Consider the following 22,838-nt stretch of genomic DNA (forward strand, 5'->3'; position numbering starts at 1 on the left):
ATTTTATTGACCTCAGCCTTGCTATTATTCAGTAGACTCCTCTTTCTCCCCACAAGGTTGGGCCAAATATGTTCAGCAAAAAGAAGTGAAGCATTTTTGGACTCCTAGTGAAAAAGTAACAATCCCCACCCTTACTCCAAACAGCTAGTCATGTTTTCTTCCAAGAACTCCGACATTCACATATCATTTTGATTATAATTTTAGCAAATGATCTATTTTTCTACTCAGGACTCTTTTACTCCATTTTATTTTGCTAGGACCTCCACAACACTTACCAACTTTCTCCTATACTCCTCCCTCTTCCAGCTCCCCTTCATATGCTGTCTTCCTCCATTAGAATGTTAGCTCCTTGGGAACTAGGACTATTTTGCTTCCTCCTGGAAGCTCATACCAGACTTAGACTACTTCTCACATTGGAATTACCATGCTACCCTTGAGGCCTCTCCTTTTGACTGGCCGATTCTGGCTGATTCCTCCAGGAACACCCATTTTGAGGAGGAGGCCCAGGCCAGTCATATTGTCATTCTTCTTCAGGATGCACTCCTGATTTTCCACAGGATTTTCTGTACCATGTTTCCACTATGGATACCGTCATTTGCACACCTTTCTCCCTTTTTAGTTGTTTTATGTATTGTCTTCCCTCACTTGAATGTAAGCTCCTTGGGGCAGGGACTGTCTTTCTGCTTGTAGTGTATCCCTACAGCTTAGCACAGTGCCTGGTACATAGTAAGCACTCTGTTTTCTATATTAAATGTTAATAAAGAAAACAAAGTAAAAAAAATTTAATGTATAAAGCCCAACAAAAATGAAATACTAGAATAAAATGCAAACTCTTCAGACTGTTTAAAGCCTTCCTCAATCTAGTTCTCACCCACCTTTCCAGAATTCTTTGTCATTACCCTTCACATATCTCTATGTTCTGGTCAAACTAGCCTCCCAGCTCTTTCCCAAACTTAACATTCCATCTCTTCTCTCTGCCTTTGTAAAGGCTATCCCACACACCTGTCCTTACCTCCAACTCCTAGAATCCCTGGCTTCTGTCAAAAGTTCAGCTCAAGAGTCATGTGATCTATGAGGCCTTTCTTAATTCCTCCCAGCTGCTAGGGCCTCCTCTCACCTCCACCAAAAATATAGAGTAAATATATTTACTCATGTGTACATACATATTTACTTACATATGGTTTCCCTTCAGAGAATGTAAGCCCTTAGAAGGAAGAAAGTTTTGTTTCTGCCTTTGCATCCCCAAGACCTAGTACAGTGCCTTGCACATAAGAGGCATTTAATAAATATATGAACCTAATAGAATATCCAGAACAGTCCATGCCAAAACAGGAAAAACAAAAAAAAACCTGAGGCAGATCAATTTAAATCTATAATTAGGCTTATAAATATATTTAGGAGCTGCCTACCACCTAAGAGTTTCAAAGTTCATCTTTAGTAACACTTCCTACAGGAAGTTCATCCTGATTCCCAAGCTGTTAGTGCCATTTCCCAGTGTAAATCATTATCTACTTTGCATATTTTGGGTACTCATATACTTTCTTGTTTGTTTCCACCAGAAGAATGTAATCTCCTTGATGACAAAGACTGTTGAGTTTCTATGTCTCCCCAGCACTTGGCACAGTGCGTGGCACATGGTAGATACTTAATAAATCCATGAATGGTCATCTAGATTTTGCTTAAAGACTTTTGGTGAGGGAAACTTTCCAAGATAGCCCACATCCCTTTTGTATGACTAACAATTAACTAAATTTTTCCTGTAACTGAACCTTAGTTTCCCTAAGCAACTTTCATAGATTACTCCTAGTTATCTTCTCTAGACTAGAATAAATCTAACCCCTTTTCCAAATAACATCACATCAAACACTAGAAGAGAACCAAAAGATTCAACCCAAAAGCTCTCTTCTTCTACCAAAACCCAGTTCTTCTAAATGAACTTCACGACATAATATTCATGAGCAAGGACATTCACCACCATGGTTTGTTCTCTACTAGACATTGTCCAGATTATCAATGTCCTTCCAAAAACATGGTGCCTAAAACAGAACACAATATTCCAGATGTAGTATGACCAGGAGCAAGTACACTGGAACTATTACCATCCTAGCCATGACACTGCATCTCTCTTAATAAAGCATAATATCACATTAGATTTTTTGGCAGTCACATAATACTCCTGTCACATACTGAGGTCATAGCACCTGTGCTATTCTCCCCAATATTTTAAAGATCAGTGGCAGTGAATTAGCAATCACACTGGACAATTTTTTTTAGTACCTGTGGATGTAATATATTTGGAACTGGTAACCTGAACTTGGGAAAGAAGCCAGGTATTCTCAGACCATTCTTCTAATTATTGGTTCTCAGGTACCTAACTATTTTTATTTGGTCCTTTCTAATACAAAGAACATTCCCCTTGACAGAGGTGAAAAGTCCAATTAGGCACTATAAACATTTATTATTAAACCACAGTTTCATTTAAGCATAATTCCAGTGAAAATCTAATTATCACTTGAACATAAAAAGACTCTCAGAATAAGCAAATCCCAGATTGCCTTTTCTAATATAATTGATTTCAAATTATGTACACGTAGATTTTCCATAACAAATATTTAATCCTAAAATATTTCTCCAACGTCTACTAATCTATGCTCCTGGGCCACTTCCATCAGCCACAGTCAGTAAAGTCAACAAGTATTTTTTTTAAAAGAAGTGGGTCTTTCTATCTTGCCCAGGTTGGAAGTGCATGGGCTGTTTAAGCCTCTGATTGGTACAGCTATAACTTGTTTCCAAGATTGTATATTTCAGGCCTCCTTAGGCAACCTTATAGGACACCCCACTACCACTACCACCACCCACCACCACCTCCACCTCCACCACCAAGATCACCTTATTAGTGTCCAACTAAGTGCATAGACCTGTTTGGTTTAGGCCACTGTAGCACAGAATTCCTAGCTCAAGAGCTCCACTAGCCTAAACTTCCTTGGTAGCAGGAAATAGAGCTTAGCCACCATACCCAGTCTCAGCAAGTTTTTATTGAGGACAGAAAGAAAGAACAAACAGTCCTTGCCCTAAAGGAGTTTCCATTCAAATACAGTAGTCAACATGTAAATAATCAGATACAATAAAAATAAAGAAAGCATAGATGGAAGATAATCTGAGGGAAAGGCACCAACAGCTGGTGGGACCAGGAAAAGCCTTCTGCAGAATATGAGATCTGTGCTAAATCCTGAAGGAATCTAAGCAACCTAAGAGTCAGACAGGAGGAGAGAACACATTCCAGACATGGAGAACAAGCATAAAAAGGCACAGAAACAGCAGATGGAGGGTCAGTAGGCCAGTGTAGCTGGATCACAGATGGTGTGGAGGGGACTAAGGTGTAAGGAGAATGGAAAAGTAGGAAGAAGCCAAGTTATGAAGAGTTTTAAATGTCAAACAGGAAATTTCATATTTGCTCCTAGAATGGGGAGCCCCTGGAGTTTAATGAGGGGGAATGGAAGGATGGTGACAGAGTCAGACCTATGCTTTAGAAAAATTGCTTGAGAAGATGACAGAGTAGCAAGAAAGATCAGTCAAGCTCTCCCCCAAAACTCCTCCACAAATACCTAGAAAATGCACCAAACTGAGTCTTCATCAAGAAATCCAAAGGAAAAAAAAGATTCCAAAATTAGTAGAGGCAAAGAAAGCTGTGGTTATAGTTTCCTAGATAATAGAAAAGCTTTTGATAGAATATCTTATACTATTCTTTCAGAGAAATGGAGAGAAATGGATTAGACAATAATAAATTAAGATGATTTTCTAAATTACATCAGCAGTCAAATGTTAATTTAAAGAATGCAAACTAATTTTTAAATTAGTGTATATATATAAAATGTAACATAAGCTGCCGTTGCTATTTAGCACAAATAACCAAGAGCTAATTGTACTTGAATAAGCTCAGGTGCAACAGAATAAATTGCCTGACCTTAATTTAGAGAATAATTTCTACTTCCCAGTGTCCCATGCGAAAGAACAAAAGAAATCACTTCACAGGAAGCATTCAGTCGTAGGCTTCTCCTACCACAACCCCACTACAAAGTGTTCCATCTCAGCACACATTACATACTCCAGTACTGTAATTTGCACATTCCATGTGAACACACAGAAATGTAAGATTGCTTTGGGTAGAATCAGAATCTTTAAAAGGTTACTAATACAATAGGTTATAGAAGTTAACATTTTACTCAAATAAAAATCAAATTTAGAAAAATAATTCATAATAATGATGAATTTTGAAGCTATACCTGGTTATCTTTGTATCTACTGAGATCTGCTATGCAGTATTCTTTGAATAATTTATCATAGTATTTCTTTGCAAGCCTCTTCTCCCTGGAGCCAGAAATATATAAATATTACAATTTAAGAAATCCAACCAGAAATATTACTTGGAAGCAAGGTCAAATAAAACAACATAAACAGAAAACACAATTATTGATTTTAAAAGAAATTATTGATTTCTAATACATAGAAGTGCATTACAAATACAATTTTATTGAGAAATCTAATAAATTACTTTCTAAAGCTGCAAGTCAAATAAATCAAAGATTAAATAAAATTGCCAGTAACTAGCAAAAGACCCAATAAACACTCATATCCTAAAATGTTCCAATCTTTGCCTAGAAGAAGTCCCAAGAAATAGTTGGGCCTGTTGGCTAGTTACTTGAGCAGCTCAACAGTTAGTTACAGGAACGGCTCAATAGCAATTATACCATATTTAAAAGAACTTCATTTTAAAAGTGTTTCTCACCATTTAAATAGACAATATTAAATAACCACATTCAATAAGTCAATTCAGTCAGCTTTTTGGGCATGGCTATGAGGATGCAGTTCTTAAAAGTATGTTCCACAGCAGTGAAAATAAAGTTATTTTGTGGATGAAATGGTGAACTGCTAATACTTGCACTAAAAAGTTTTCAGGCTAAAGCAATCCTTTCCATACCGACACAGAACATTAAGATCCCAGCCAAGAACTTGAAAATATCAAAAGTCCATTTTCTGAGGAAAATAATGGCTCTACCTGAAGTATTCTTGCTTGTCTACACTTCTACTGAAGTGAATTCACATCTTGTCCAGGTTAGAATTTAAAACCAGCTCTTAAATTTTCATAACAAAATGGCACCTTGGGTCTTCTTGTATCAAAAGGAAATAACATTTTCTTTAACCAAAAACACAGACTATCTGTGCTCTGCTTACTATTAAAGAAGACAATCATCAACTGACTATGACAAAAGATCTGCTATTGTTCAACCAAGACATCTTCTATTATGTTAGGTTATCAGAAAGTAGAGGACCTGGACACAGTAGTAATGACATTTATATAGCACTTCAACAATTTGAAAAGTGCTTTACATTACATGGAATGGGGAGCTGGTGAACAGATCCAGTATCTCCCACATGACAGAGATGGGAGGCTGCTTCCAGAAGGGCATCAGATAGCATATAAGGGAAGAACCCTACTCCCTCATTTAGAGAATGTAGAGGCACTCTGTAACTAGTTCTGGTCCACTAACCAAATGGTGAAGAAAGACCTTTTAATTGTCTATGGAGTCAGACCTGGGGTAGGAGTCGGGGTAGGGGTAGGGTATCAAAAGGCACTAAACAAGTCAAAGCAAGGCTCTTGTTACAATTCTTTTATTCGTGGCAACTGTTCTGATGAAAAAGACAGTGCTGTAAACAGTAAGAGGTCTTTGGCTTTCCCCACCAGAAGCAAATGTGATTTGGGATAAAGATCCTCAGAGCTTACAAAAGCATCTCCTCTGACTATATTATTTCAAATTTTTTTGTTCAAAGTAATGCCCTCAGTGAGTGTTTAATCTTACACTGTCAATATTTAAGAGGTTCAATAAAACACTAGTCTGCTTGTACAGCAATCTGTTGTTTTTAATTCACTACGTATATCCCTCATGACCAGCCCCTTTATTCCATCAGGGAGGAAAATGAAGATAAGAGAAGGGAGGAAAATTGCCCAAAGTCATATAACTAATTAGTAATAGAATTAGGACTAGAATTTTGTTCTCCTCACTTCTTGCCTAGCTCTTTCCACTTTATCACCCCACCTTCAAGGCTCTATTCCGAATTACTAAAGTTTTTATAAACCAAACTGTTGAAGAGGTTAGATTTTTTTTTGCATTTTCCTCCCTACTTTTCCAAAAAAAGGTAACAATATGAATTTGAAAATTAACCATCAAAGAATCTCAATGTGATGTGTCCCATATAATAAAAATTACCAAGTCATGTTCATTTCATCTTCTTCATTCCATAGGAATCTATGATTTTCTCTTATAACATCCAAGTCTGTCTTGTCATTTTCCCTAGAAAAGGTAATGTTTTAGGAATTATTTAATTTAAATATAATTTCAAACAAAAGTGCATGCCCAGATTCACCAGCATTTGGGGTGAACTTATCCAAAAGAGGCCATTCAGCAGACATTACAATCACAAATATGCATGGTCAACTGTACAATGCTACTTGGTCAAAGAAAGAACAAAAGGGGTCCAAGAGTTGTTCCTGGAACAAAAGTTGCGATGTTATACAGATCCTTATGCTATCTATATAAAACAATTTGTAAATCCATGATTAACAGATCAAGAAAAAGATAAAGCATTTATTAAGCACTTTCTATGTGCTAAGCACAATAGGGAGACAGCTGAAAGTGGCCTGGAGACTTGGATCTCAGCAAGACAAGGCAAAAAGTTCACCTATCAGAGCTGAGGATCCAGGGGTAAAGTCCAAATTTCTGGCATGATGAAGATGGAAGAAGAACAGCACTATGATAAGGGACAAACAGGGAAATGGCAACCTGGGCTCCAGCAGGACAAATTGAAGGACCAAGGCAGACACAAGTACAACACATCCTCAAGGCAATGAAACTAAGAAATGCTATACCTCTAATTCACATAACCTTCAGTAAAGATATATAAACTATAACACTTCTAATTTACATAAATTTGTCATTACAGTACTTACCCTGAACGTCTGAAATCTTCTTTTTTACCACCATAATATAAAATATAATCATTCACCAACTTCTTATGTCTTTCATACTGAAATACGAAAAATTAAGGAATTTTTGTCCTTAAGAGCTATTATTACTTCATTAATGAATGATATAATGCTTCATAATGCCATTCATTCTAATAACCAAATAATGAAATAGGGAATTTCTAATTTCTAAAAACATAAGGAGAATTCACTTTTTCCACCCAGAAAAATAAGAGTCAGCTAACCTGGCACAATTCAAGATTGGAGAGGATAAACTACAACTTCTAAAACTGAATTGTACACTGAAGAAATCTGAACACCACAATGGAACCAATGCCAGAGGACTTATGATGAAACATGCTGTCTGCCTCCAGACAGAAAAGGTGACAGACTTAGTATGCAGACTGACACATTTTTTTAGACATGGTTAATGTGGCAATTTGACTATATATATATGTAGCAGGCTTAGTTTTTTTTTGCTTTCTCAATGGGTGGAGGAGAGGAAGAGGACAGTAGGAAGAGGATTTGGAACTGAAAATAAAGTTGAATTAAGCAAAAGCAATCTCACTATTAGGTTTGTGAAATAAAAATCTACTTACAAATGATAAACAAAAGCAAAATTGTTTCCAGAATAGAGTGTGATTTAAATTTTTCTAAAGATATATATAAAACTTATAAATCAATAAGATGGACAACTCACTAAAAATTTTAAAATATGATTATAACCTTTAACTTAGAATCACAAAATTTTACATTTGGAAGGGAACTTGGAAGGCATCTAACTCTAATTTGGCTGAAATATGAATCCTTCTACCACACCTCCCTAACAACAGTCACACATTCAGTTTTGTAAATGGAAATATCTTTTGCATGAGGCCTTTTAAATAAAATTCATAAATAATAGTTACTCACATTTAAGTAGTACTTTAATACAGTGGGAAAATCAATGAAGATTTCTCATAGATGAGTCACTTCTCAAGGCATTTAGAGTAATTCATTCATTCATTTATGCATCAGTTCTTCCCTCCCCTCCCCAATTTCCTCCCCCACCTCCAGTAAATTGAAACTGACTCAGGCAATGCAGTAAAAGGGAGGAGAGGGAAAACAAAACATCTAAATAACACTGACACTTCCCACCCCTGGCTATTGAAATAGTTGTCCTGACCTACATCAAGTTTCAATCAGGTTCTTTTCATCTCCCAGTATTTTCAACAGCAATATGGACTGACCAGTAGTAAGGAAAAACTGAAAATGTGGGCCAGTCCCATGCAGAATCTGAACTGGGACCAAGTTTTTTCAGGTACGAGGTTTGTAGGGAGAAGGAAACTTTAAAAAGCTATTTTTGGAGTCAAAAGCCACCGCAGGCCTAGGAACATACCACAAACTGACCTAACTAAAGCCTTCAGGTTACAGGTTCTGCCGACGTTTTAAATGTAAAAGGTCATGAGTTGAAAGGGCATTACAGACCAGATAAAATGAGGTAGGAAAGGCAAGAAAAAACTTATTCAAGCCAGTAAATTTCTTAAATCTTTCTCTAAGGTTTTAGAAATATTTAATTCTTTTTGTCACTAACTTAACTTTAGGTGTTAACAAAATGCAAAATGCTATCCATTAGGACAAATGGTAAAATTTTAGCTCAATAATGACATATATATATGTATATACATATATATATTCAGTAATGAAACATATACCTCTAAGTTTCTAGATAAGATTTCACTGAAATAAAAAAAAAAATTAAAAGATTTTTCAATGTTACATTATTCATTAGAGGAGTGAGAACCATTAAAAGGATACAGCATTCATAGCTATTAGATGAAATCTCCTATTTCTTGCTTCTTCCCTGTTAAAAGGAATTTTAAGAATAAAAGTTCTAAAATTTTTATATATTCAAATTCCCTAGGTTTATATAAACATTATATAAAACATGAAAAAAATTTACACTCAAAAATTCACAATAAAATATCTTACCGATCCAACTCCTCTGCTGCAACATGTCTATGAGGCAGTTTCGCATATTTTTCTTTCTGAAATGGCTTTTTGAGCAATGAATCTTCATTAATTGTCCTAGTGTATTAAGTAGGAAGAAAACAGAATAAATGTTTCTAGTTAAAATAGTTTTTCTGGCATTTTATATTTTGCAAATGGGTAACATATTTTAGGACACTCAGCAATAAATTCCAAATGAAACTACTGACCTTGAAATAATAATTTGCTATCTCTGTAACTTAAATTTTCATACCTCTAAAAATGGGGGAAAAAAACCATTTACCATATCCTTACTTCATACTTCATGGTATAAAGATCTTTAGAGAGCTCTTCTAGCTCTCGAATCCTATCATGTTAGGATGATGAGCTTTCTTTAGGCATTTTTAATTCCTTCATAGAGAGGATTACATAAGGGCAAGATTATTCAATTGACCATCAAAATAAATTAGACATGATCCATAAGCCTCAGTCTAGGATTCAATTCTCTCAATAATATATTAGAAAGACAATGTGCTGCTAGGCTTTCCCTTCTAGTTCTGCTTCTGACTCTCCAGACTTTGCCACCACGCCTCAGCTGCCTTCTCACCCTGGAGTTGTCAGTACCTGTGGTCTTCTTATCCTGAAGCATCCCTCTGCCCAGACAGTCTCCTTCTCCCACTGGTGTGTTCCTCCCAGAGACCATCCGTTTTGAAGAATGGTGCCAGTCAGTCATCCATCATTCCTCTCCTGGTTCTGCTTTTTGCTCTTCAAATTGTGTTACTTCTCTTCTCCTTCCCTCTCCCTCCCTTAAACTCCTTTTTATGTGTGTCTTCCCACACTAGAATATAAGGCACCTTGAGGACAAGGACTGTCTTTTTACTTCTATTTGTATCTTCAGTGCTAAGCACAGTGCCTGACACATAGGAAGTTCTTAATAAATGAGTACTGACTTTACTTGAGTTTAGGACTCAGTTCTCTCAATCACATAGTAGAAAGGCAGCATGCTATAGGAAAAGAATACTGGAGTTCAAGCCATAAGACCTCGGACTGAGTCCAAGCTCTGTGACCTTGACCAAATCACTTAACTTTTCTACTACTCAGTTTTCTCACTTGTAAAATGGGAATAATAATAATAATAACACTATCTAACACAAGCAAAGTACTCCATAAACTTCAAAGCACTATATAAATGTCAATTTATAGTTCATCTATTTGATATCAAGTATAGCAGGCTAGGAGACAGAGACTAGATCTGTGATTAGTACAGAGAACTCCTAGATTAGAAAACTTCCTCTCCAAGGGCAAGTCAGCACCTTCTCCGCAAAGAGCAGCCCATAGCATGAACAGCTTAAATGACTTTCTGAGGTTCATACAACCAATATGGGTCAGAAGTAGGACTTGAACTCAAGTCTCCTGGCTCTGAAGCTGGTTCTCTAGACACTAGGATACTCTGCTTCATTAGTAACACTAATAGTAATAATTAGGATTTTAAACAGAGACTTTTTTTCTCTCTTTGAAAGTCACCTATCCTCAAACAGATCTGTGATCCCTCCAACCCCTCCAGATATGTGGATTGTAAACCATCTATGCCCACTTTTTTGGGTTGACTCTTGTTTATGTCCTTCATAAATTCTCCAGGAAGGTGACCATCAGTACTGCAAGTTTTCCTCACTTTCTCCTGACGCTGCAAGGGTACTTGTGCAACACTCTGGCTGTCCATCTGTCATCCCTAATTTCTGCTAAGTGACCAACTCATCTTCTTTTCCTTTTCTTTTTCCTTCCTTCTTATCTTTAAATATATGATGATTTTTACTGCAGTGGATAAAGCTTCCCATGAAAGCAAAGACCTGTCTTTTCAATAGTTATAAACATATTACACACATTTTAAAAGATTATTTTATTGATAATGATTGCTGTGGGCTACATATGCAGGTATAATGAAGACAAAGTTTTGTCAGTAACCTTTATATTGCACACACGAAGATCATTCTTATATTTGCAGTTACAGCCACTATTTAAAGAATTGTTACAGATTACTACTCTTGCCTCAGACTCACAATTTACTCACTGATATTTACTAAAACTAAGAACTGCCCCATCTCCAAATGCCATTCACCAAGAATATCTCTATGCTGTTTGTAAAAGGTACAATTGTACTACATATTTTTAATCTTAGCCTTAATACATTTTTTGAAGAATTTTGACCTCCTTGGCTGTGGTTACCCTATTTTATTTGCCATATATTTACTCTTGGCTATTATATCATACATTTTCTGTACACATTCAATGGAGAAGAGACATGCAGTGCTACACTTTGCTTTGATGTCAATAAACTGGCTATATCCTAGAAACCTATCATTGATAGATTTGTCTTGTGATTAAGACTAGTATAGAGAGAACAGTGATGAAACTGAGGGAGAGATACAAAGTAGAAGTAGGCACAAAGAATCTTCAATCTGGAAACTTAGTGTTAATAATGCCACACTATATCAATTACCAAAATGACATGCTAACCTAGATTCAGTTTTATACTTTCTTATATCACTGCATCACTGAAGAGTACGATACCAAAATACAAGAAATGATTAACTGTTTTCAGCTTAATAGTGTTGATGGAAACCTTTAATATTATTTAAGTAAAATTCTTCACATTATGCAGTTATTCCTCAATGCAGCCTAATAGTATATGAACTTCAAGCAAAGACTGAATGACCATTTTGTCAGGTATGTTATACAGAAGATTCTTGTTGGGTAGGAGTTGGACTAGATAGTTTCTAGTATCACTTGCAACTCTAAGACTCCATGATTCATTAGACCATAAGACTATGCAAAATGACTAAGACTCTTGCAAAACGGCTCAGTATCATTAGCAGGTCTAAACATTCAGTTTAAGAGAACAATCAGTAGCCCATACGTGTTGTTAGTAAATTTTTTTAAACAGCAAACACACCAAAATGTACATAAATAAATACACATTATCCCCTTCAAAGTAACTAATTTGGTAGACTTTACACATTCCAATGAAGCTACTGTTGCTCAAAACACTTTTGGAGCTCCTTTTGTAACGTTCTTCATGGCTTGCAACATAATCTTTTGAATAGTCTCAAAGGTGGTAAATCATTATCCTTTGGGAATGAGGCTGAAGGCAATTCAGACCTACGTGTCGAATAAGATGGATGATCAAACTAGGTGACACTATTTTTTCATTAAAAATTGATTCATACAAAGCCTACTGTACAAAACCCTATCATGGTAAAGAAGGTAATCACTGATGTATAATTCATTCCATTTTTGTCATGAAGAATTTCTTAAAAACTTCAGAATTTCTACTTAATTAGTTTAGGTGACTTTATTTAGCCTTGTAAGATAAATCATACTGCTTGTTTCATGAAGTCTTCCCTGATATCCCAACCATTTGTTGCTTCTCCTTCCTCTGAAACCCATGAAGTGAAAAGCACTTTGTTAACGCTAAGGGTTTTGAACTCCTAGACAATAAAATTAAAAACTGTGGAAGCATATATGAAGTTGTTGTGGTTTTTAAAAATCATTTCTGTTGATTGAAGGTAGGAAATTCAGAAAAGATAGGAAGAACTGAAAAAGTGAAGAACAAACTAAAAAGATGGTATCCAAGAATAGGATTTTAATTTCTAAATCACAGCTTAAAATAAGCTTCAAGGTTTCTTGAAGTCATATGAATCTAAAAACATGAGCTTTAAACTAAAAAAAGGGGAGGGAAAGGGAGAACAGCCCATGGACATCTGAAAAGCCTAGTTCCACATGGAGTAGCAGGTACAATATAGGAAGAGGAACCAACAAGGGAGTTCCAGAATAGAGTTCAAGATCTGATTCTCACCAACAAGAAAGAACTGACTGCCAGACTAGAAATGATGTAAACTGACCATCAGTTACAGAGTTTGTGCTATGAGAGGTGAAGCTATAATCTGACATAACACTCTAAATTTTGGGAAAGTAGATTTTAAAGTAAACTAAAAATGACAGGTATACTCTATGCATTTTCCATCTCTTGCTCTGGGAACAATAAAAAAAAAATCAGTGCTACCACTGCTACTAAAAAAGAAGTGACAACTGACTTATTACCCTTTGGTTCTACTCCTAATCCCTCTGACTCCAAAGATCAAAACTCCTTTCCCTGCCTTCTCTGGTCATCTTTGCCTAATATGTATTCTTTTCCCTGTTAGAATGTAAACTCCTTGAGGTCAGGAATTGTTTTACTTTCGTATATTTGTCCTTAGCACCTAGCAAAATGCCAGGCTCATAGCAGGCACTCATTTTCTTTTTCACTCACTCATTTAGCAACTCATTCAATAATGTGATATTACAGTCCTTTAAAAAAATTAATGCAATCTTGGGCTGCATTAAAGTAGGGAAAGTTTCTAGTAGTATTAGTTCAGTCCTGGGCACTATATTTTAGGAAGGTCAGTGTTCCAAGAAAGGTGACTAGAATGATGAGAGGCCTCAAATTCATGCCACATCAGGATGCACTAAAGGAAGTGGGGATACTTAGCATGGAAAACAAAGATTCAAGGGGTACATGAGAGCTATTTTCAAAAACCTGAAAGAGTGACATGTGGAAGAGGCATTAGACTTATTCTGTCTGGCCCCAGATGGCCAGTGGGTGGAAGTTACAACAAGGCAAATTTAGACTTGGTATGAGGAAAAACTTCCTAACATTCTGAGCTATCCAAAAGTGAAATGAGCTGCTTCTAGAGACCTTAGGTTCTCCCCCTAATTAGAGGTCTTCAAGCAAAGGCTAGGTAATCACATGTTAGGTGTGTTGTAGTCGTATTTCTTTTTCAGATATGGGCTGGACTAAGACAGAGAGATCCTTCTGTAATCCTATAATTCTGGGAATACCAGAAGAAAAGATCAGTTATTCACAGAAAACAACATCCAAGAAGAGGGCCAGCAATAACACTCAAGACATCAGATATGTAAATACAAATACACAAAGTATGGGGTAATAAACAGGATCAACTAGAGATCTTAATACAAATAGGAGGAGGAAAATCTGATCTCACAGGCACTTGAGGGGATAGAACACAGAACTTGAATATGGCTTTACAAGAATATGAATTATTTAAAAGGAACTGAATAAATTAAGGGAGGTAAAGTAATATTGTATATTAATGAAATAAGCTCCTGTGAAGAAATCCATTAGCCAGAGGAGAGAAATACGGTAGAGTCTCTTTAGGTAAGGAATAATAAGAGGGAACATGAAAAATGACAGTGTTGCAGGGATATACTAGATATAGAAAATGAAAATTATGGAAAACATCATAAAATTGGGATATTGTAGCAGTATATGACTTAAACTATTCAAACATCTGCTGGAACTCTCTCACTACCAAAAGGATAGGAGCTGAAAATTTGTGACATGCCTCACTGATAATTTTATCCTTCAAAAGGCAGAAAGAAAAATAAGGAAGGACTATGAACCTCAACCTGAATATGACAAACTAGGACTGCTGATGTAGAAAGACTTAGGAAAACCTCAAAGGCCAATAAAGTAGTTCTCCTAGCAAGGAAGTCATAATCAGCTTCAGAATAGAAACAAGTTTTCCTCATTTCTGCCACCTTACCAGAAATGGTCAGAGGATCAAATAACACACCATAAATAAATAAGCTGAAGAAACTACTACTTTTTAGCTAGAAAAGAGAAGACTTAAGGAAAACTAGATAGCTGTCTATGATTATCTAAAGAGCTATGATCAGAAAAGGGACATTTGTTTTGCTTGGCCCCAGAATCTGAACTAGAAGTAGTGGGCACACACATAAAAAAGGCAAATACACTTAATATAAGAATAAACTTCCTAATAATTAGAGATGTCCAAAAATAGAATGGGCTAGAGGTTTTCAAGCAAAGGATGACTGCTTGGTAGGGATGTTATAGAAAAGAATTTTGTAATGTTAGAGTAGATAACTAAGGTTCCTTCCAATCATCACATTCTATGCCTATGCTTCATTTACTCCCTTTCTTCTTCTTCCACACTACCTAACACAGCACCTTACACAAAATAATTGACCCATATATGAATTAAATCCAATTCAACAAATATTTGAGTGTGTACTATATGAACTACACTGTATTTAGAATGAGTAAAGCATATAAACTAGTCAAAAAAACTAGTGAACAAATTCAATTGTTAATCTAACATATCTACTCATTTAAAGTTCTGGCAGGAATTTGGAACTACCCAAAGACTATAAGATTATGCATACCCTTTTTGCTCCAGCAATATACTTCTAGGTCTGTATCCCAAAGAAATCATAAAAATGGGACAAGGACCCACATGCACAAAAATATTTGTAGCAGCTCTTTTTACGGTGGCAAAGAATTGGAAATTGAGGGGATGCCCATCAACTGCGGAATGGCTGAACAAGTTATGGTTATATGACTGTAATGGAATACTGTTGTGCCACAAGAAATGATGGGCAGGCAGATTTCAGAAAAACCTGGAAAGATTTATACAAACTGATGCTGAGTGCAACGATCAGAACCAGGAGAACATTGTACACAGTAACAACAACATTATATGATGAATGACTTTGATAAACTTAGCTGTTCTCAGCAATGCAAGGATCTAAGACAACTCCAAAAGACTCACAAGAGAAAATGCTATCCACATCCAGAGAAACAACTTTGGAGTCTGAATGCAAATGGAAGCATACTATTTGCTGTTGTTTTGTTTCTTCCTCCGTAAGGTTTCTCCCATTAGTTCTAATTCTTCTTTATATCATGACTAATGTGAAAACATGTTTAATATGAATGCATAAGTAGAGCCTATTTTAGACTGCACGCTGTCTTGGGAAGGATGAAAAAGCGAGAAAATTTAAAACTGAAAATCTTATGTAAGTGGATGTTGAAAACTAAAGACAAATAAATGAATTATATTAAAGTTTTGGTATGTTTTCCACTTCTTATTTTGATGTTTTATTGCTAGCATGAGCTGCTAACACTACATTCAATTACTGGTTACTATTGTCCACACATAAGTATTGTATTATAAGTACTTCCACCAAGAGGTCAGAAATGTTAAAATTTAACTTTTTTGTTCATCACTCAAGATATGAAATAATATGCACACAAAGAATTTGAAATGATAATGAGGAGCCAGTAAAGGAAAGGGAAGACTAACAGTTAGAAAGATAGCAGAAAAAGAGACTATAGGATCACTGAAGCCAAGAGATTAGAAAGTATCCAGTAGAGGGAACAGTCAACTGTGTCAAAAGCTGAAGAGAGATAAAGAAGAATATGGACCCAAAAAAGGCCTTCAGATTTGGTAATTAAGTCACTGATGACTTTTGGGAAATGAGAAAAGGATTGAAAACAATTAAGAAGAACGTCAGAAGTGAAAACAAAACGTATGAACAATTTTTTCAATAATTTTACAACTGGGAAAAGTGGATTTTGTACTATCATTATATTAGAAAAGTGACAAATCTCACATACACAAACACAGGAGCAACACATGAGAGAATGTGACTTAATCATTATGGTCCCTTTCCAGCTTTAAGTCTAGGATTCTAAGAATGACCCTATTATATACCAAATAGCAAGATAATATTCCAAAAATTGTAGTATTCTAGAAATGGAACATCAGCATAGTTCTGCTGTACTGGATAACATCACAAATAGAAGATGGTGGATCATGAAAACATTTTTCTATAGTACAAAGCTCTGGGGTAAAAAAACACCTATATATCCAGTTAAACAACACAAAAATTAATGGAATGTAACATCTTACTTCAGTTGTTGAGGTTAGTAATGAAAATGCAATCCACATAGCACATAAAGTATGATAATACCCTCAAATTGATTTAATAACTTGCCTAGTATAAGTCAAGTGATATAATTTGTTGACAGCAGCATACATCCATGGACAACTCCAGAGCTTTAACATGTTCTTATTAGCAGCAAGTACAGCGAAAGTTAGAGACCTCATACAAGGTACACTTCCTTAATTTGGAAACACTCAAGCAACAAATATTCATTAAATGCTACTATGCACTAGGCTGTGTACTAGGCACAAAGAAACAGTCCCTAATCTCAAGGAGCTGACATACATGAGGAAAGAACTATAAACATATTGACACATTTTTTAAATGTAGAAAGCTAGGGGGAATTCATAATAGTAACTCACTTCTAGACAGTATTTTAAGGTTTACAGAACAGTTTACTTGACCCCATGAGGGGCAGTAAAGAGATATATAAATGTGTGAGCACTATTATCCCCATTTTAGAGATGAGAAAACTGAGGTTTAAAGAAACTGACATACTCATTGTCACACAGCAAAGAAGTGTCAGAGCCACAACGCTACCCAGGTCCTCTGACTCCAAAACTAGTGTCCTTTTTACTATACAATAATGCAGTCTGGGAAACTATAACTTCAGGTAAAGCCAGAAATTTAATAAATAACGTTTCTCTAGCATAATCCAAAGGAAGACAAACTCCAAGATTCCAGACAATAAATGCTGTTAAGTTAAATAGAAAATTTCTGGACTGGGGAAAGGCAATTCACCAAGCTACCACAGTGTGACAGAAATACATCTAGAAGAACATCAAACTCCCTTTGTTCTAATTCTTTTCTCAATAAGTAACCTTATTAACTATAATCTGGTACTAGTAAATACATCTCCCAGGAGTGTCTTGTGTATACATGACAGATCCCAGTTATTACAACAAGTATATATTTTCCATTATACATTAATAAACTGACAACCTAAGTCAGTCGCTTCTGAGTTTGGTTAATGTGAATCAGTCCCTAAAAGCTTGACCACCCTCTGATGAATTTATAAAGTCAAATTTCCAAACCTACAAAGCTAAGGGACCTTGGAACATGGTGATCTTGCCAAGGTACAGCCACCCAAAAGGCCCAGTTGAATTAATCAGCTAGATTCTCTCTACCCATCTTAATTACAATCAAAGGTTCAGTCTATTCATCCAAGTTACCCATTTGAACTTGGCCTTCTACTCTTGGCTTCCATTTTGCAGCAAAGCATTAGGAAAAAAATAGATCAGGCAAATTCTCAGAGTTAACAAAATCTTAAGCAAAGCATGTTTCATAAATGAATAATATATGCAACAGATGGACCTAACAGCTTTGATCTTTTTTCCTTCTGTTTTCTGAAAAACATACACTGCCAACAAATCCATCCTATAGCACCAACATCATTTTCTTAATTTTTCAAAACAGTTCTTAGCATTTGAGTCAAAGCATCACAGTTCACTGGAAAGAAATTTTATTCATTAGAAATGGAATCATTTGCAGAAGCATGCAAATATTCTGCACCAAATTTAAAATTAGGTACCTTTTTCTTTTTTTAGGTTCTCCACAGTTCTCATCATCACTAAAATCAGAGTCATAGCTTCCATGGCCATGTATCTGAAAAGAGAGAAATTGATTGCATGTAACCTTACTACAAGGAATTGACTACAAATTATTTGCCAATGTGAACTAACATTTGAAATAGTATCTGAAATTATATAAAATTTAGCTTGAGACAATTTTTACAGAATAAATTCAACAACTAGCAAAATGCAGCTAGTTGGTACAGAGGATAGAGGTGCTGATCATGGAGTCAGGAAGACTTGATTTCAAATCTATTCTGAGACACTAGTTGTGTGACCCTGGGCAAGTCACTTACCCTCTGACTGCCCGAATTTCCTAATCTGTAAAATAGGGATAATAATAGCACCTATTAGCACCTTCCAGGGTTGCTGTGAGGATAAAGCAAAACAACATTTGTAAAACTTTGCATACCTTTAAGCACTTTATAAATGGTAACTATTATTATTAACTGGAGAAGGAAATGGCAAACTGCTCCAATATCTGCCAAAAAAACCCTAAAAGAGGTCACAAATTGGATATGACTGAAAAATGACTGAAAAAATTATTATTATTAATATTATGTGGCATTATAACAAAGTTCTTGCTTTAAAATCATACTGTCTATACTAAAACCTTTTTTCACATAACAGGATAATATGTTGGGTATACACAGGCTATAACATATTACCAATGACAAACTGTACATTTGAAGCAATCTAATTTTTAAAAAATATGACTGGAAAATGTGATTTAATAGAGTGACATTTTGGAATCAAGACTAGAGTTCAAATCCAGCCTCAGATACTTACTGGCTGTATGACCCTGCTCAAGTCCTTAATTTCTCTCAACTTCAGTTTCCTCATCTCTAAAATGAGGATAATAATAGTACCTTCCTCCTAGGGTTATTGTGAGGATCAAATGAAATCACAAATATAAAGCACTCTGTAAATGTTAAAGAGCTATAAGAATGTTAGGTTTTATTACTATTATCAATACATAGCCAAGCCAAGACAATAGACAGGCCACATAATCCACTGCTACTAATGTAATGTTAAGAAGTCTAGAGGAAAGCCAACTGAACTTGGGGTGGACCTCCTGTGGTGGATTTATGAACAAAGAAGGCAGGGACAGGTTATGGCTTGTACCACTAGAAGCACTTCTTATCGATGAGATCCACTAAAGTGCTCAAGTTAAAAGTATAAGCGTTATTGTCATAGGGTCTAGACTAGAGATTGAAGATTCTCAACACATTTAGTTACAGGACAATGACTCAACCTTTTCTGTGTCTGGCTCCTTTCTGGTGAAACTTAGGAATCCCTTCTCAGAATAATGTTTTCAAATGCATAAAATTCAAAAGATTACCAAAAAAATTATATTGAAATAAAGATGTCATTTTTCCCATCCAAGTTTGTGGAGTCTCTGAAATCTATCCCCAGGTGTTCTTACATAATCAGTGAAATAGTTATCATTCTATACAATAACTTCTATATTATCCAACAGTCAAAAACAAAATGCTTATTAATCCTTTACCCACCATCTCAAAAAATTTAAACCTCTTTTATTTAACTTTTTCTGCCACATATATATGTATATATATGTAGAATATAATTTTTCATTAAAACTCATAATCACGTCGAAGGTCTCTTTCAGCTCTAATAAGCTACAAATCTATGAATCTCTATGCAGGCAGGGTTGGATATGTGCATGAATGCGTACCAATACACCAACTGTTTATTTTCACAGGAAAAAAATCTCAAACATTAAATTGTTAGTCATTTGCTTCTTTTTCTCATAAAAATAAGGCTAAATAACCTCCAGGGTAGTGACACACAGTAGACATTTAATACGTTTGCTGATTCTAATATCAAATGTAAATGAATCCCTGCAAAATTAATTTTTTTGTTAAAATGACAAAGCAGCTTTCAACCAGGTATTTCATTGCATGGTCTGTTTTATTTTAACAAAGACATGCTCTTTTTCAATTCAGTTTTCGGTGATAACTAATTCTCTATTATACACACATCTCAATTTAATGAACAATTAACCGAGCAACTACAACTTAAAATGTTCAGTCCTTACCCCTCCGTCCCCTATGCCATGTGACTTAGTAACAGACATCAGTGAGATTGATTGTTGGAAAGGGTCAAGTGAGGTTAAAGAAATATACTAAGCTTTTTAAAAAATATTTCAAGGAAAATACGGCGTAAAAAGGAAAAGTTACAAAGAAGGAACTGAGTGAATAAAATTCAACCCTTTTCCACAGTGCTAACTCCTAGAGGTCTCCATAATAGAATCTGATCTTATTTCCCAAATGTAAACAACTTCTTAGGCTCTTAATAATAACAGTTCATATTTCTGGAGCGCCCTGAGGTTGATAAAGCACTTGGTTCTGCCAGTCAGGGGGAGGGCCACGCCGGCCTCCGTGCAGGTCCTCCTACACTGCCCGCCTCCCCCGCGTCCGGGATGCTCTGCCCTGGCCCTTGCCCCTCCCCCAGCTGCCAAGGCCTCCCCCTTCTCTCCGGCGTCCTTGTACGTCCCTACATGGTCACGGCTCGTGTCCACGAGGACGAGCCTCGCGTTGGCGTCCGTCTGCGTTTTGGTTTGGGGTCTCGGCGGCGCGGGCCATAGAATAAACGTTGCCTATGATGGGAAACCAGGCCGGCCTTCCATCCATGACGTCACTGCCTCCCAAGAGCGCCCGGACTTCGGTCTACACCACACGGACACTCCCCTTCCCCCACCCCAAACCCGGAGGAAGCTCCCTGAGGGCAGGTGGGGTCTCGCAAGTCTAGGTACCGCGGGGAGTGCCGGCCTCTCCCGGGCTAAGTGTGGGGAAGGGAAGAGGGAGGTGGTGGATGAGGGAGGGGCTCCAGCTGCCCTCCCCACCCCGACGGCCCGGGTCTAGCCTCACGCGCCCGCTTCCAAAAGCCCTAGATTTTTGGAACCATAAAAGGTCAGGGCCGGGCCTCGCAGGCCCCGCGGCCCTCCGCGTGGCCGCCCCCGCCTCTCCTCCCGCAGCTCGCACACACCCCGGCTCCGCCCCCCACGCTGCAGGGACCACGCACCGCCTGAGAGAGCCGCTGCTGGGCCGGCTCCATGGTCGCCAGCCGCACAGCCTCACGGGAACCGCCCCTCCAGCCTCGCTCTCCCCGGACACCGGATCTCAGGGGCTTCTTCCGCCGCTGGTGTCACTGGGGAAAAGCGCCGGTCACCGGTCCCGCCCCGGCAAAAGGCCGCTGCAGCCGCGTCCTGCCGCCTAAAGGCACCGGTGGGAAACGAGGGTGCGGGAAGAGACGGCCTGGAGCTCTCGCTCGCGCTGGACCTTGCTAGGCGAATGTGCTCCGGGGCCCCGCGGCAGCTCCGGGTGCCCAGCGGCCACGGCCTCATAGGGTGCTTTGGCCTAGAAAGGCCCGCTGTCGAACCAGCTGTGACGGATATAAGCAGATTCCACAAATAGTCTCGTTCCCCCTTCCACTCTTCCTCTCCCCTCCCTTTTTCTCCCCCTCCTCTCCTGCAGAGCCCCTCCCCCACACCTTCCAATAATCTGCAACTTTGTTGCAGCCTAAACTGAAATTGTTGCCATGGCGGGGTATTTGCAAATACTTTAATCTTAAGCGCTACAAGAGAAGACGTTTGTAAGAGATATCGGCACATAGTAGATGCTTCATAAATGCTTGTTACCTTCCCACACCCGTTCCCCATCAGATTATGGGTTTTTTGTTTTCAGGTGTGTGAGGAGCCCCATCTTCTCCAAGGAAAGCCTGTGAGCTCCCCTATTTACCCTCAATTTTCTTCTTCTGATTTAAATAATAGTAATAATTACAGCTAACATTTATATAGATAGTGCTTACTATGTGCCAAGTGCCTCACAATTACCTTATAAGGTAGGTGCTGTTATCCCCGTTTTACCGAGGAGGAAACTAGGGCAACGGGTTAAGTGACTTGCCTAGGGTCATACAGCTTGTAAGAGTCCGAGACTGGATTGGAACTAAGCTCTTCGTTGCACTATGCTACCTGGCTTCCCCTTCATCGTAAGAAGAGTGCATAGAAAAGCACATTATCAGATTTGTAGATGACAGAGCTTGGAGAGATAGTTAACATGATGCGTGACAGAATTAGGATCTAAAAAGATCTTGACATGTTAGAACAATGGACCAAATCTAACACTATGAAATTTCAAAGGGTCTTTATGAAGAAATTACACTAAATCTTCATGGTGTGGAGAAAATCCTGGGTTCTCAAAGGCTGTGCCAGTGAAGTGTAAGCTCTGATAGGATGGAGTGTATAGCTGTCATCTAAGGACAGACACTGTCTCCCATCTTCTTTCCATAAAACAAAAAAGAAAATCCCAGATGTCAAATAATTATTTAGTCATCTGCTTTTTTCATAAAAATATAGCTAAACAACCTCTAGAGCAGTGGCACATAGTAGGCACTTGAAAAACCTTTGTTGTTTGACTGTAACATGGAATGAATGTTAAATGAATTTAGTTATTTAC

At 37.3% G+C, this 22,838-nt stretch overlaps 1 protein-coding gene across 4 annotated transcripts in view; it reads right to left on the bottom strand.

Moving 5' to 3' along the window:
- Nucleotides 1-22,204, bottom strand: part of LOC140514974 (protein FRA10AC1) — a 59,831-nt gene extending 37,627 nt beyond the window's left edge. For all 4 annotated transcript variants that reach the window (XR_011970789.1, XR_011970792.1, XM_072625518.1 and 1 more), the window contains exons 1-7: nt 21,406-22,204; nt 18,321-18,394; nt 8,993-9,088; nt 8,819-8,864; nt 7,007-7,083; nt 6,267-6,350; nt 4,284-4,368 (exon numbers count right to left, since the gene is read on the bottom strand). Coding sequence is in view for 2 of the 4 variants with exons in the window: in XM_072625518.1 (XP_072481619.1) it covers nt 4,284-4,368; nt 6,267-6,350; nt 7,007-7,083; nt 8,819-8,864; nt 8,993-9,088; nt 18,321-18,394; nt 21,406-21,438 (495 nt within the window). In the remaining 2 variants the exon portion in view is untranslated. The remainder of the gene's footprint in view (nt 1-4,283; nt 4,369-6,266; nt 6,351-7,006; nt 7,084-8,818; nt 8,865-8,992; nt 9,089-18,320; nt 18,395-21,405) is intronic.
- Between the last annotated feature and the right edge of the window lie 634 nt (nt 22,205-22,838).

This window comes from Notamacropus eugenii, chromosome 1 (genome assembly GCF_028372415.1).
Source record: "Notamacropus eugenii isolate mMacEug1 chromosome 1, mMacEug1.pri_v2, whole genome shotgun sequence".
NCBI classification, from domain to species: Eukaryota; Metazoa; Chordata; class Mammalia; order Diprotodontia; family Macropodidae; genus Notamacropus; species Notamacropus eugenii.